At 32.9% G+C, this 16307-nt stretch overlaps 2 protein-coding genes across 5 annotated transcripts in view; one reads left to right on the forward strand and one right to left on the reverse strand.

The window, feature by feature from the left end:
• The window catches only part of LOC127712275 (uncharacterized), a 31569-nt gene extending 22679 nt beyond the window's left edge, over nt 1–8890 (reverse strand). The window contains exon 1 of the mRNA XM_052218658.1: nt 8651–8890. The gene's annotated coding sequence lies outside the window, so the exon portion shown is untranslated. The remainder of the gene's footprint in view (nt 1–8650) is intronic.
• The window catches only part of LOC127712273 (WD repeat and SOCS box-containing protein 1-like), a 141065-nt gene that overhangs the window by 104260 nt on the left and 20498 nt on the right, over nt 1–16307 (forward strand). For 2 of the 4 annotated variants that reach the window (XR_007987012.1, XM_052218652.1), the window contains exons 1-2: nt 8355–8407; nt 11505–11592. Coding sequence is in view for 3 of the 4 variants with exons in the window: in XM_052218652.1 (XP_052074612.1) it covers nt 11535–11592 (58 nt within the window). In the remaining variant the exon portion in view is untranslated. Of the gene's footprint in view, nt 1–8354; nt 8436–11503; nt 11593–16307 lie in introns of those variants that run through there. The other 2 variants (XM_052218653.1, XM_052218654.1) reach the window with 2 other exon arrangements.

Here is a 16307-nt window from a genome sequence, read left to right on the forward strand (position 1 = left end):
ACAACAAGTTACCTGTTTATAATAGTTCAAGTGGGGACAAACGAAAGAAGTCACGTTTTAAACCTTATTGGAATGATATTCTAGCTCGGCAATGGAGTAAAGTGTGTGAAACTGAAAAGAAGTGGTTACAATACACTGGATCAACATCATTAAAGCAAAAATATAAAAAAGAATACAGTTCAGAAAGAAAAACTTTTGACCGTCTTAACCGAAAATTTAAAAAGGAAATATCAAGCCAATGAACGCCATATACTTGAAAGTAAATTGTGTGAAATCAATCAGCGTGATTTTTGGAAATCTATTGGTAAATTGGGTATTGCCAACGAACGTAAACCGTGTATTCCAATGGCAATTGTTGACGAGAACGGTTCAATTAATACAAACAGAAGTGATGTTATGAATAAGTGGAAGACCGATTTTCATTCATTATTTAAGCGAAAAACCGGTGCCGAAACGGAACTTGATTCTGGATACTTTAATACTGAAATTGATGTATCTACACTTAATGCATCTATTTCCAGAGCAGAGGTTCTCGATGCAGTCATACGTGCCAAGTCACGGAAAGCTACAGGAATTGACGACATCCCGGCAGAAGTATTAAAGAATGACACAGCTATTGACTTGTTACACCAAATTATTATGGGCTGCTTCAATCTCGGCAAAGTTCCAATTCAGTGGAAAAGTGGTATTATAAACCCAATTTTTAAACACGGATCCGATGACAATAGAAACCCGCTCAATTACAGGGGAATAACTTTGATTTCGGTGCCTTGTAAAATGTATTGTAACATTTTAAATTATCGTTTAAGTAAATGGCTTGAAGATAACAACATTTTATGTGACGAACAAAATGGATTTCGACGTGGCAGAAGCTGTGAGGAACATATACATTCGCTTTACTCAATCATAAATGATCGTAAAACATCAAGAAAATCTACGTTTACATGTTTCGTTGACATGAGAAAAGCCTTTGATACGGTTGAGCATAGTTTTTTATGGTATAAACAGAGTTGGAAATTATAGCACGCCCGACCGCCCGAGACGGCCTATTTTACGATCGGGCAGTCAAAAATTAAATCTCAACAGTCCGGTGGACGGTCTATTTTTTGCAGGTGGTTGGGATTACCTTTTTCTATTTTTGGAATGAGTTCTCAGTATTACCCCATTCATAACAGCACGTAAGAATCATGACTGCCAATTAACCTTTTACTACCACGTGTTTCCACGCGATTTCTGCAGGGAACATGGTGATACCTGTTGTTTGTAAGATCCGCACTCATTGGCTACTTGGTATCGAATCGTCCAATCGCGATAGCGTTTATTAAATAAAAAATAAATATTAGAGGAAATCAAAAGTACAAATTTGTTTTGGTAAACTCATGTCTTTACGACAGTACTTGGGCCTTTCGTCGCCGAAAAAGCGAACTGCTGTTGACTCAACAGGAAAAAATAAATTGTACGATCAGTCTAAGAGGAAGCGGACAATTGTTCCTTGTTGGAAAACGGAGTTCGAGTGGTTGAGTTTCAAATATTGTGTAAATGATTTATAATAAAATTATAAATGAAACCAAAATTTTATTTTTATTTGCTTAAAAGTAATTTTGTGGAACAAAGGTACAAACAAAGGCATGCTGAATTACACTGAAGACAAACTAACACCCCCAGTGCCCACCCCAAATTCTAAAAATTAAATCACACTTGCTTCTGAACAAATGGTCATTAGGCTTAGCAGTGTCTGCTTAAATGTGCACTTGTAAGTCTTGTTGCAGTGTGTATTTACAAAAGCAGTCATAAGTCATTTTCATCACAAAAAATCCTAAAGTTAATCTAATAATACTTCTAGTCATTAAAACATCTCAAAATACAAAAACATAATTTAGAATCTTGAAGGAAAATGGGTTTGATTTTTATTGCATTAATTTTCAGGGCTGGTAAATTTTGATCAGGACAGGTAATTTTTTTATGCAGCCAGCCCTGTGGTCTGGTAGACATTTCCAGTGAGTTTCCTACCCTGGTATAAACTGCAACGTGCAGGAGTTAGGGGAAAGTTTTTATTCGCAATTCAGTCACTGTATGAGGATGTTAACTGTACCGTTCGTGTAAATAATGACCTTACCCAGTGGTTCAACGTTGAAGCCGGAGTAAAACAGGGATGTATCCTTTCACCGACATTGTTTTCTCTTTACATAAATGACTTAGCGGACCGCATCAATGCGTTAGACTGTGGAGTGAAGGTTGACGATTTTTATTTAAGTATTTTATTATATGCAGACGACATAGCTTTGATCGCACCCGACGAAAATAGTTTACAACGAATGCTAGATGTCGTATCGGACTGGTGCGCTACATGGAAACTTTCAATTAACATTAACAAAACTAAAATCGTACATTTCCGAAATCAATCTATTGCAAGGTCAGATCGGATTTTCAATTGTTCAGGTAATAACATTGATTACTGTGAATCCTACAAATACTTAGGTGTCTGGATGGACGAGTACTTGACATTAAAAAACATGTAACGGAACTATCAAAAGCGGCTAGTCGTGCCCTCGGAGCGTTAATGACAAAGGCGTCTATGTTAGGTGGAATGACATATAAGGTTTACACTAAACTGTATACATCATTGGTAGAGCCAGTTCTTCTTTATGGTAGTGGTATTTGGGGTACTAAATCGTTTAGTGCTATATCGACAATTCAGAACAGGGCCTGTAAATTCTTTTTGTCCGTCGGAAAACGAACGTCTAATTTAGCGTCACGCGGCGATATGGGCTGGACGTCGTGCTTTACAAAACAGCGAATTAACTACTGTAGGCTGTTGTGTAGACTTTTACGCTCTGATCAACATAGAAACTGTAATAAAATACTAAAATGGACTTCAAGGCATAGAAAAGGCTGGGCTTTCCAAGTGCACAAAACTGTTGATTTGCTAAATGTGCGAGATCTTATGTATAACTTATCTGTATCTACAAAAGCTGTTATGCGTACAATTAGCGATAAATTAACTGTATTAGATAACACGGAATGGCACGGGGAAGTTTTTAATGATCGACGTAACTCACAGAACGGAAACAAATTAAGAACTTATAGGCAATACAAACAATGTGTCAAAACCGAACACTACGTCCGTCTGAACATTTTCAAAAGTGAGCGACGTACAATGGCTCTGTTTCGCTCCGGTTCACTTCCACTTGCGTGTGAGACGGGAAGATACTCCAGGCCGCCTACACCCATTGCACACAGAAAATGTGTGTTGTGTGAAACTAACAGCGTTGAAACAGAAAAACACTTTCTAATGGAATGCTCATTATATGACGATCTTCGATACAATCTTTTTAATAAAATTGAGAATGGAAATAGGGAATGTGTCAAAGAGACAACAACCCGACCACAGAACAGACAACAGCAGAAGGCCACCAACAGGTCTTCAATGCAGCGAGAAATTCCCGCACCCGGAGGCGTCCTTCAGCTGGCCCCTAAACAAATATATATACTAGTTCAGTGATAATGAACGCCATACTAAACTCCAAATTGTACACAAGAAACTAAAATTAAAAATAATACAAGACTAACAAAGGCTAGAGGCTCCTGACTTGGGACAGGCGCAAAAATGCGGCGGGGTTAAACATGTTTATGAGATCTCAACCCTCCCCCTATACCTCTAGCCAATGTAGAAAAGTAAACGCATAACAATACGCACATTAAAATTCAGTTCAAGAGAAGTCCGAGTCTGATGTCAGAAGATGTAACCAAAGAAAATAAACAAAATGACAATAATACATAAATAACAACAGACTACTAGCAGTTAACTGACATGCCAGCTCCAGACTTCAATTAAACTGATTGAAAGATTATGTCTTCATCATATGAAAATCAGGCACAATCCTTCCCGTTAGAGGTTTAGTATCATACCATCATAACATATATGAGAAGAACATAACCCGTGTCATGCCAACAACTGGTTTTTAAATAAATGTGTTTAGTGCCGATGCAAAGACCCTATAAGTGAATCAATATTAACGCCAAAATATGCAATCTTTAATGACCTGACAACAGTATCGTAACTATATCCCTTCTTAATAAGTCTATTTAAAGGTTTTGTTAGTTTCAGAGGTGAATACTGACATTTTTGTGCTTTATAAAGAATAATTCCATAAAAAATTGGATGTGAAATACCTGAACGTATAAGAAGTCTGCATGTTGAGCTATATTTACGAATGATGTCCTTATACCGATGATAAAATTTAGTAAATGTTTTGACTAGTTTGTGATATCGAAAACCCTGGTGTAATAATTTTTCAGTAATACATAAATTTCTCTCGTTAAAATCTAAAACATTGTTACATACACGAGCGAATCGTACAAGTTGAGATATATAAACACCGTAAGATGGTGACAAGGGAACGTCACCATCTAAAAATGGATAATTAACGATAGGAAATGAAAAATCATCTCTTTTATCATATATTTTAGTATTAAGCTTTCCGTTAATGATATAGATATCAAGATCGAGGAAAGGGCAGTGGTCATTGTTAGTATTAGCTTTATTTAAAGTAAGTTCAACAGGATAAATTTCTTTAGTATACATACTGAAGTCGTCATTATTGAGAGCCAAAATATCATCCAAATATCTAAAAGTATTATTAAATTTGTGTATCAGATGTTATTTCGATGGGTCTTTACTGATTTTTGTCATAAATTGTAACTCATAGCAATACAAAAAAAGGTCCGCAATAAGTGGTGCACAGTTAGTCCCCATTGGAATTCCGATAACCTGACGATATACGGAATCTCCAAAGCGAACAAAAATGTTATCTAGTAAAAATTCAAGGGCAAAAATAGTATCAAAGCATGTCCAATTGACATAGTTTTTTGGTTTATTGCTACTAAAAAATGACCTAAAAGAGTTTGAACATATATATTCACATTCTGACTTTTTAAATGAATGCTCAAAATTTATTGAAGACTTTCAAGATTTTAATACAAACAGAAAATTTATTGAAATTATGAATTGTACCAATATCCAGTATTATTTTTGCAAATGTTTACATAAATTTTATTTGCGTAGAAAATTATTTTTACAGTAATATTTTCCTATAATCAATTTTTAATGCTTTTATTTATAAGATGTTTACCCAAATGTGATCATTTTATAATATATCATATTTCATAGTTAATATATATCTTTTTTAATCCAATTTTTTTTTTATATTTTAAGTGACCTGTCCCATTTTGAGTATAACTTTTATGAGATTATATATAAGTTCAAACAGTATATTTTTGTATATATTTTGGTTTTAAGGATCAGTGTCTCATAAGTCATTTTTTGGCTGGATATTGATTGTTGTTTGTGTGTATTTGAATATTATGTGAATGCCTTGTCTCAATCAATATGTGACACTATAATAAACAATTTTATTCTTATTCTAATATTAAGTATTAATTCTAAGTTTGTAAGAGAATGATAATCCCTTACTTCATGATAAGTACTCGCTATCGCTCGTACTTAATCATGAAGAAAGGGATTATCATTCTCTTACAAACTTAGAATATTGTAAAGTGCTCAAGGCTCAAATGATCTATCAATTAGTTTCATTGTCAGTGCAATGTTTATAATTGATGCATGACTTCCTTTTTCGGCATGTCATTTATGGATTAGTTTTAGTGATGTGAGGACTTTCTTAACATTTGGGAAATATTTAAAAAAAAATGCGTTATAGATATTAGGTGACACAACAGTAGAAAGAAAAGGTAGGAATTGTATGTTTCCTGATTGTGAGTATGAATGTTAATCATGTAATATTTTAGTGAGGAATTATCCTTTTTTTATTTACAGTTTAAATCAATTAATACATTTGAGTTACAACTAAATTTTATTTCACAGCCAATAATTTGATCCGGCTTTTTACATCAAATACTGTTTCATTATGTCAGGGAAATGTTAAAAAATAATGCCCTTAAAAGTTTTTAATATGTTCAAAACTAAATTTCTGGGTTTTTTTTTATCGGAATACATGTATTGGAAATAACTATTCTCCCCAACCGCTGATCAAGTAATCAAAGTTTTGGAAAGCTAAAGATTTAGGTTATTTTTTATCTGAAAGATTTTTTTCCTTTTTTTTTTGCATTGCTTTGGTATTGTTTAATTTTATAGTAATTTGAAGTTATTAATATTTTCATAATAACATTCACGGTACCAATTTTACTGCACCAGTGAACAACTTATTTTGAGATTTTTGTTTGTTTCACAATTCAACTTTTAGTCAGTTTCAATCTCTCTGTGATAAATCCTTTCAATCTGATAAATGTGCTTCAGGGCAGTTGTAACTCATTTATAGAAACTCTTTGTTTTGAACTGTAAATAGACCCAAATAATAGGATAATCCCTTACTAAGAACATGATTTACATTCATTCTTCACAATTAAGAGGCATCCAATCCTACAATTTCATTGGTCGAGAGTACTTTGCTATATTCTAAGAAAAGGTATATACTACGAAATTAAGAGCTCGGGTCAAGCCCCTCGCTCTAAATTTCATAGTATATACCTTTCCATAGACTATATAAACCTAGATTTCAACTGTATATCATATTTGTTTTTCGTTTATTGTTCTGTACATAAATATTTGGTCTTCTTGTTTGAATTGTATTACATTTGTTATCTTCGGGGCTTTTTATTATAGCTTGCTATGCGGTATGGGTTTTGCTCATTGTTGAAGGCTGTACGGTGACCTGTAGTTCATTTGGTCTCTCCGGGTGGATAGTCATCTCATTGGAAATCATACCATGTATTCAAATTTTTATAATGAGTACGATCCGTCTTCAACGGGCTCTGGTGTTTTGAAATTTTTGAACACCTTTTGCAATGTAATGTTGAGTAGATTCTTCCGAAAATGCCGTCTGGCTTTTTTGAAATTTTTTTTTCCTTTAGACTACAACAAATGAGATCAAAATTTGGTAAAATGAGCGATTAATCATATCTTATTTTGGGATATAATAAAGAAAATAAAGAAATTTGATGGTTATTTATTCCATCCATTGTTAATCCTTCAATGTGTGACAACGATGTTGTTACGGGAATGTTTGACACAGTGCAACAGGTCCTGTTATTGAAACATAGATGCCGAAATGAAAGACAGTGACCGACGACTGGTCCCCTGTCTATGAAATACAAACCCACTGGCGAAACTAACTCACAGACTGGTAGAGCGAATACAAACGATGAGTTTCAGTATGGATTTTTATTTTCACTTCAAATGAACCAGAGACATATATACGTCTCTGAATGAACGTATGATGTCAGTGCAAAAGGCCGACTCTGACTGAAGACTAACCTCAGTCGACAAATTATAAAGAATTAGATAGTCAATGTTAACAGATTGCCAAAGAATTAAGATTACATAATAATAAAGTTGACAAAATGATTTAACAAACATACAATTAGCACTTAAAAAAAAGAAACAATAGGCGATGATTGAAAAACGGATTAATGTCATTGTAATCAAACGTACTGAATAAGAACTGATAAACGGATATTGAAAAGAATTATCCATGTACGCTATAAACATGCATTAACGGATTAAAAAAAGAAATGAATTGAATAGTAGCATAAATTAACATAATCCCTTGTAGAGTTTTTCACACAATTTTAGATTAAAAAGGAAGATGTAACCACGAAAAATTAAAATAGCCTTTCATAATTATTTGGACTAAACCCTAATATGGAATATGTCTCGCCTATTCCCTCTCAAATTTTCAACAGAAAAAAAAAACTGTTTTTTTACTTTCCTTTTTGAAACAAATATTTTTTTCTCAATTGAGTATTTTAAAATCAAACCATATATCAACCCCCTCCCAACTTGAAAAAAATAAGAAAAAAGAAAATAAGAAAGGGATTTGTGTAAACAAGGTATTTAATCAGAAAGTTTTCTTATATACAGTATATAAATGTTATTTTCATTTTGGTGCAAACAATGAAAAAATACAAGTAATATCGTGTATACCGATGTTTTCCACACAAAAAAATAGAACACGAAAACTGTCACGATGAAGAAAATCGTTCAAGGTCACATCGGACACACCCCCATGTTTCTCTGTGGAATGTTGGGTTACATTCTGAGATAACGATGATCAGGAAAAATAAACAGGAAACCAGTAAGTGCCAAAGTTTTGATCTGTATTGTGTTCATTTCATGATCAATTGTTCGGTGCGTTTCGTTGGAAAAATAAGCAATAACCACACTATATCCAATATTAAGGAAGGATATTAACTCAGTAAAGGAATTTTGTAGAGATAAACAGAATCATCTGATTGAACCGCACAATAAAAATATCACGTGTCAACGAGTAAATCAACACGTTAGTATAAATGTAAAATTCGGTCATTTACCTAAAAACAGAAAACACTGCTGGTAAGAAGATATCATGTTATCTTGTTTGGTGTGTTTGTTTATTGATGTTGATAAAATATAGTTAAAAACCTATAGAAATTTAACAACATGCGAATAACTAGTAATGTCATAAATTAATATTGAACTTTCAAGTGTTTCGTTTCAGTAATTATCCAAAATGAAAATATATATTGTCAGACTGGGAATTTTCAGACGAAAATGTAAATAAAGGGGGATAACAGCCTTTACAGTCAAAATACTTACATATTCTGTATTCCATGATATTTCTTAACACTCAATAAACACAAATTTACATACACAACAGTACTAGTGCTCTGAGGACTCTTGGGGTGATGACCTACATTTCCTTTTCACACATCATTGCACATGTAAACAGAACTTGATAAAAACAAAATCTGACATTTAAATTATTTAAATCTTTGCACAGTACTTAAAAAATATTTATAAGTATTCAACAATTTCAGTTCAATTTCCAGTCTGCAAAATAATCTAAATTTTCTATTTCGTTCAGTACTCTGTAATGTTGGTTCCATCACCTTTAGAAAAATCTTACATTTTATTTTAGGAGTATTATTTTAAAACTGAGGCGAGAAGAGGGGAATAACTCTACATATAACATTTGTTGATCTATGCAACTTGTGTATTACCTCAGGCTGAGATTATTGAAGCTTAAAAAAAAGCCTTTGTCAGTGGCGGATCCAAAAGGGGGGGGGGGTCCGGAAGTTGGAACCCCCCTTTTTTTTTGGATGAATAATGCATTTGAATGGGGACATATAGTTCAAACGGATTCTTGTGCTTTAGACTGATTTCATAAGTGATTTTCCTTTGAAATACCGGCAAATTCATAATTTTTCCTGGACAGGAAGTACAACTAGCTGTGTTAACTGTCAAATTAAGTGACCCATTAATTGCATGGCTTCACTTGACAGCTTTGTTATCAAACACACTGTTAATTAACACCAATTACCTTAGCTTAAGGTCACAAATAATTTGTCTATTTCAAAGTTGTTTGACAATAAATTTGAGTTACTTCCCTTTTTTTGTCACCTTTCACAATATACTCCTTAATTTTATGGGTTTTTTTTGTAAAAAGATTAAAACTAATTCAAATTGAATGCAAATACGTATCAGAATATTACTTTCTTTTATTTTTCTACCTTCATGACCTTAGAACAATTAAAAAATTATTTTGAAAATTAAATTTTTTATCTAGATACTTCCTTTAAATGCTTAATTTTTTTTTACTATATTCCAATATCAACAAACCTTGAGACTGCATTATACCGACCGTGCAAGACCCTCATGGGTAGTAAAAAAACCACACTCATCACAATGTGACTGTACATTATGACCATACTGGAAATCAAGTAGCCTGAGAATTCATATAAAACAATGAATGAAACAAGAAGAGGGGGTATGGCTTGGTTTGAAGTGACAAAGTATAACACATCAACATTTCAATGGCTTATTATGCAATGAAAAAATAAAATTAAAGTTTTAAATTATTTTCAGTTAGTACTTCACCATGTGAACATATTTTGGAAACTGTTCGATTTGAAATATAAAGAAATGTCTCCTAAATACTTAAATTCAGCTGAAAAAAAGTTTGTTTTGACCTGAGATTTTCTTCTTCAATGCAGGTCATGACAAGCATTTTTATTTTCATAGGTTGACAGGTATGATGTCACACAGATTAGGGGTTTGTTATGCCTTAAATTTTAACCACGACTAATATCAATGATGTGATGTCATTCAGATTAGGGGTTTGATACAGCCTTTGCAACCATGACTATTCTAATATCAATGATGTGATGTCATTCAGATTAGGGGTTTGATGCAGCCTTTGCAACCATGGCTAATATCCATGATATCATATCCATGACATGATATCATTCAGATTAGGGGTTTAATACAGCCATTGCAACCATGGCTAATATCCATGATATCATATCCATGACATGATGTCATTCAGATTAGGGTTTGATAAAGTCATTACAACCATGGCTCATATCTATGACATGGGATATATGTCAATCAGATTACGGGTGTGATAAAGTCTTGGCCCGAGAACAGTGTTATTTGGTAGTGCATTTCTTTTAGACAATAAATTCAAATTAAAAAAATCGGACCTGCTCTAGCTTAAAAAGATTTTTACAGTGTAGTGTACTACTTTTGGGACAAATAATATCAGAATTATAGAAAAGTCTACCAGCTCTAACTCAAAATATGGACAATTCTTTGTTAAGGGGTCTATAATTCAGTTTGACAGCTGCATACATGTACATACTAATTTTTTACCTTTTTTAACTGGACCAAATCACTACTTTACATATAACATAAAAATTCATCACTCAACTTTTTTTAACATGTAATTTCATCCCCTACTTAATATTTCATGCATAAACATGATAAAATATAAAGAAACAAATTTGGAGAGTGTATGAACAAAATTTGCAAGTTATACACTGTCCACACCAGGGACTATATTTGTAGACAATGAAAATCAAAGGACGATAACTGTGTCCTCAGACCTAATATTTGCAACCATGGCTATTATCCACGACATGATTTCATATTAAAAATTAGAAGTGTCACAAAGCCTTTGTAACCATGACTAATATCGATGACAGGATGTCATTCAGACTAGGGGTTTGATAAAGCCTTTGCAACATATTAATATATTTTATATATATCATGACTATAGCTTATAGAGCAGGATTCCCATTGATTTTGTTACACAAACAACTACTAAATATATACTAATTATAAATATATATGTACATATATATCTCCTGAAACAGGATACTTTTTGTTTCTTTTGTTTATTTTGAGAGTAGTATTATAGATACAGTTAATTATATATTATACAATGGCAACAGTCTAATAATCATAGTCATGATAGTGACAGATTACAGTTAGTATTCACAACTTGTATGTATACATTGTATATTTTTACCATTAAAAGCTTTTAACTATTTGCTGCTTTTGTAAATTATATACATGTAAGATGCATTTTAATCATGATATTAAATATTTACAGCTACATATATGTAAGAAGTACTTTGTTTACATATATTCGAACATTGAATGATTTCAGATCATTGGATAAGACAGTAGAACCAAGTAAATGAGAACCACCTCTTCAAGACCTTCTGGGTTCCAGTGTACAGATTCTGATGATATCAGTAAGTCAAACTAACTTAGATATCTGTAAGTCTACCTACTATTGTCAAACTAGTTAAGATATCAGTAAGTCTACCTGCTATTATCAAACTAACTTAGATATCTGTAAGTCTACTTACTATTGTCAAACTAACTTAGATATCAGCAAGTCTACAGGTACTATAGTCAAACTTAGATATCAGTAAGTCTACCTGCTATTGTCAAACTAACTTAGATATCTGTAAGTCTACTTACCATTGTCAAACTAACTTAGATATCAGCAAGTCTACAGGTACTATAGTAAAACAAAACTTAGATATCAGTAGGGCTACCTACTATTGTCAAACTAATTAAGATATCAGTAAGTCTACCTGCTATTGTCAAACTGACTTAGATATCTGTAAGTCTACTTACTATTGTCAAACTAACTTAGATATCAGCAAGTCTACAGGTACTATAGTAAAACAAAACTTAGATATCAGTTGGTCTACATACATTGTACTATTGTCAAACTAATTAAGATATCAGTAAGTCTACCTACTTTTGTCAATTAGATATCAGAAAGTCTACCTATCATTGTCAAACAAAACTTAGACATTCAAACACTTATATCAAATTTACTATACATAGTGTCTATTTCTCCAGACATTCTAACACTACCATCAAATTTACTATACCTACATGAAGTGTCTATTTCTACAGACATTCTAACACTACCATGACATTTACTATACCTAGTGTCTATTTCTCCAGACATTCTAACACTACTATCAAGTTTACTATACCTAGTGTCTATTTCTACAGACATGACAGACATTCTAACACTACCATCAAATTTACTATACCTACATGTAGTGTCTATTTCTACAGACATTCTAACACTACCATGACATTTACTATACCTAGTGTCTATTTCTCCAGACATTCTAACACTACCATCAAATTTACAATACCTAGTGTCTATTTCTACAGACACTCTAACACTACCATCATATTTACTATACCTAGTGTCTATTTCTACAGACATTCTAACACTACCATCAAATTTACTATACCTAATGTCTATTTCTACAGACATTCTAACACTACCATCAAATTTCTTTGTAACATGTTTGAAAAAAAAAAATTCTAAAATTTTATTGTTATGGGATGGACAACTGTATGTTTACCAACATGAAAACAGTAAGGATTGTTCATTGATAAAAATAATATCTACTTCATTGATAAATCTGGTATTATCTTAGTACATGTACTTATAAAAGTCAAATGATGTCATGTGGGTACTGTCTGATTGGAGTCAAGGTCATATGTGTTTTATCTGAATAAAGTTGTTATAGTTTATAAAAAGCTATATGTATAGAGTCATATTACTTGTTGAGAAATTGAAGAATTTTAAAAATGACTAGGACAAGTTTTCTTAACGGGGATACAGGAGGTAAATACTTTATTGAGTTTGCTACATGTGTGTGTGTGTGTGTTTACTTTGTTTTGTTGATTTGAATCTTGTACTTGTACATGTACATGTGATATATATATATAACTACATTCTGTCTAACATTGCATCAGAAAGTTAACCCCTATGAATTGTAGTAAACAGTCACCATACATATATATATATATATATATATATATACATGTATATTAAATTAATGTTAGAATTATTCTTAAATTTATACAACAGTAACACATGCTACAATATAGAGATAGGATAAGATTTTGGTGTGTACGTGGCGGGGGGGGGATTAGGTTTTTGGTGTGTATGTGGGGATGAGGGTGCAAGTTTTTGTTGTGTATGTGGAGAGGAGGGATTAAATTTTTGGGATGTATGTGTGGAGGAAGGTTTAAGTGTTTGGTGTGTATGAGGGGAGATGGGAATAAGATTTTGGAGTGGGTATTGGAAGGAGGGTTTAAGTTTTTGGGGATGTATGTGTAGTAAAGGGATTAAGATTTTAGGGTGTACGTGGGGTGGAGGGTTTAAGTTTTTGGTACATATGCATGTGTGGAGGAGGGATTAAGATTTTGGAGTGGGTATTGCAAGGAGGGTTTAAGTTTTTGGGGATGTATGTGAAGTAAGGGGCTGAAGATTTTGGGGTGTATGTGAAGTAAAGGGTTTTAGATTTTGGGGTGTATGTGGGGTGGAGGGTTTAAGTTTTTGGTTTTTGGTGTGTATGTGGGTTGGAAGGTTAAAGGTATTGGAAGAAGGGTTTAAGTTTTCAGGGATGTATGTGTGGAGGAGGGTTTAAGTGTATGGTTTGCATGTGGGGAGGAGGGATTAAAATTTGGGTGTACGTGAAGTGGAGGGTTTAAGGTTTTGGAGTAGGTATTGGGGGGAGGGTTTAAGTTTTTGGTGTGCATGTGGGGAGGAGAGATTAAAATTTGGGTGTAAATGTGAGGTGGAGGGTTTGGAGTGGTTATTGGGAGGAGGGTTAAAGTTTTTGGTTAATATGTGCCAATGTTATACACATGTTTGATACACAGACATTTACCAAGCAATGGATACATGTTTTATTTGACTTACCAGACTGTTTACACCACACTCAAATGGAAAACAATTGAGGTCAAAGTTATATTGATTTAATGACTGACCACCTTATTTGTTGACACATTTGATTATCCTTGTCCTAGGTTTATCAGTTGTGTGATCAGTATGACCATATATTATTACACATGTATAACAAAGTCAATCAATTAAACAAATATTAATAATCAAGTGTGAACTACAAAATTTCACAACCATCACATTTTTAAAATCCTTCATATCCTTATAAAACTGCCTTTTTGTACATTTGATTCACATGTACATGATGTATTTCTTTTAATTTTGGCCTTTTTAACCTTATTTGATTCGAGCGTCACTAATGAGTCTTTTGTAGATGAAACGCGCGTCTGGCGTAAATACAAAATTTCAATCCTGGTATCTATGATGAGTTTATTTAAAGGTTATTGGACGGGTCATTATTTTTAGCTCACCTGGCCCAAAGGGCCAAGTGAGCTTTTCTCATCACTTGGCGTCCGTCGTCCGTAAACTTTTACAAAAATCTTCTCCTCTGAAACTACTGGGCCAAATTTGACCAAACTTGTCCACAATCATCAATAGGGTATCTAGTTTAAAAAATGTGTCTGGTGACCCGGCCAACTAACCAAGATGGCCGCCATGGCTAAAAATAGAACATAGGGGTAAAATGTAGATTTTGGCTTATATCTCTGAAACCAAAGCATTTAGAGCAAATCTGACATGGGGTAAAATTGTTTATCAGGTCAAGATCTATCTGCCCTGAAATTTTCAGATGAATCTGAAAACCTGTTGTTGGGTTGCTGCCCCTGAATTGGTAATTTTAAGGGAATTTTGCAGTTTTTGGTTATTGTCTTGAATATTATTATAGAAAGAGATAAACTGTAAACAGCAATAATGTTCAGCAAAGTAAGATCTACAAATAAGTCAACATGACCAAAATGGTCAGTTGACCCCTTAAGGAGTTATTGCCCTTTATAGTCAATTTTTAACCATTTTTCGTAAATTTTTGTAACCTTTTGCAAAAATCTTCTCCTCTGAAACTTCTAAGACAAATTTAACCAAACTTGTCCACAATCATCATTAGGATATCTAGTTTAAAAAATGTGTCCGATGACCCGCCCGCGAACCAAGATGGCCGACATGGCTAAAAAATAGTTCATAGGGTAAAATGCAGTTTTTGGCTCATATCTCTGAAACCAAAGCATTTAGAGCAAATCTGACAAGAATAAAATTGTTCATAGGTCAAGATCTATCTGCCCTGAAATTTTCAGACCAATCAGGCAACACGTTGTTGGGTTGATGCCCCTGAATTGGTAATTTTAGGAAAATTTTGCAGCTTTTGGTTATTATCTTGAATATTATTATAGATAGAGATAAACTGTAAACAGCAATAATGTACAGTAAAGTAAGATCTACAAATAAGTCAACATGACCAAAATTGTCAATTGACCCCTTAAGGAGTTATTGCCCTTTATAGTCAATTTTTTATAATTTTCATAAATTTTTGTAAATTTTTACAAAATATTTTCCACTGTAACTACTGGGCCAAGATCATTATAGATAGAGATAATTGTAAGCAGCAAGAATGTTCAGTAAAGTAAGATCTACAAACATATCACCATCACCAAAACACAATTTTGTCATGAATCCATCTGTGTCCTTTGTTTAATATGCACATAGACCAAGGTGAGCGACACAGGCTCTTTAGAGCCTCTAGTTTTAGTTATGTATGCATTCATCTGACCATCCTGAATCAGATTAAAATTTTGTGTTAAGGTTGTGATCACATCAACTTCAAACTTAGAACACATAATCGTTATCATGATTATGATTTAACCTCTTTTAAAGAACAGATGCCAAGATTATGTGGTTCACTGACATGTTAATGTGATTGTGTTAATGGGGCATGTATTACATCACTAATATAAATAGAATATAATACATGTGATACTTTAGGTAAGGAAGGTGACATTGTATCTTTTTATAGGTTTGTCTAAACTTGTTTTCAAAGGTTCATTCACATTAGTATACAGGTGTACATTAAACTTTATATCTCCATAAGAAATTTGTTTAAAATATTTATTATTTATCCGAATTTTAATTAGAACAGGCTATTATTTGAACTTGGAATTATTTTTAATTATGGAATTTGCAAAATTTCTTGTGCTTGAAATTTTTAATAAATTCCATGTTTATTTGGTATTATAATGTTTGAGCGGTTCA

Source organism: Mytilus californianus, unplaced genomic scaffold (genome assembly GCF_021869535.1).
Source record: "Mytilus californianus isolate M0D057914Y unplaced genomic scaffold, xbMytCali1.0.p SCAF_8, whole genome shotgun sequence".
Classification (NCBI taxonomy): Eukaryota; Metazoa; Mollusca; class Bivalvia; order Mytilida; family Mytilidae; genus Mytilus; species Mytilus californianus.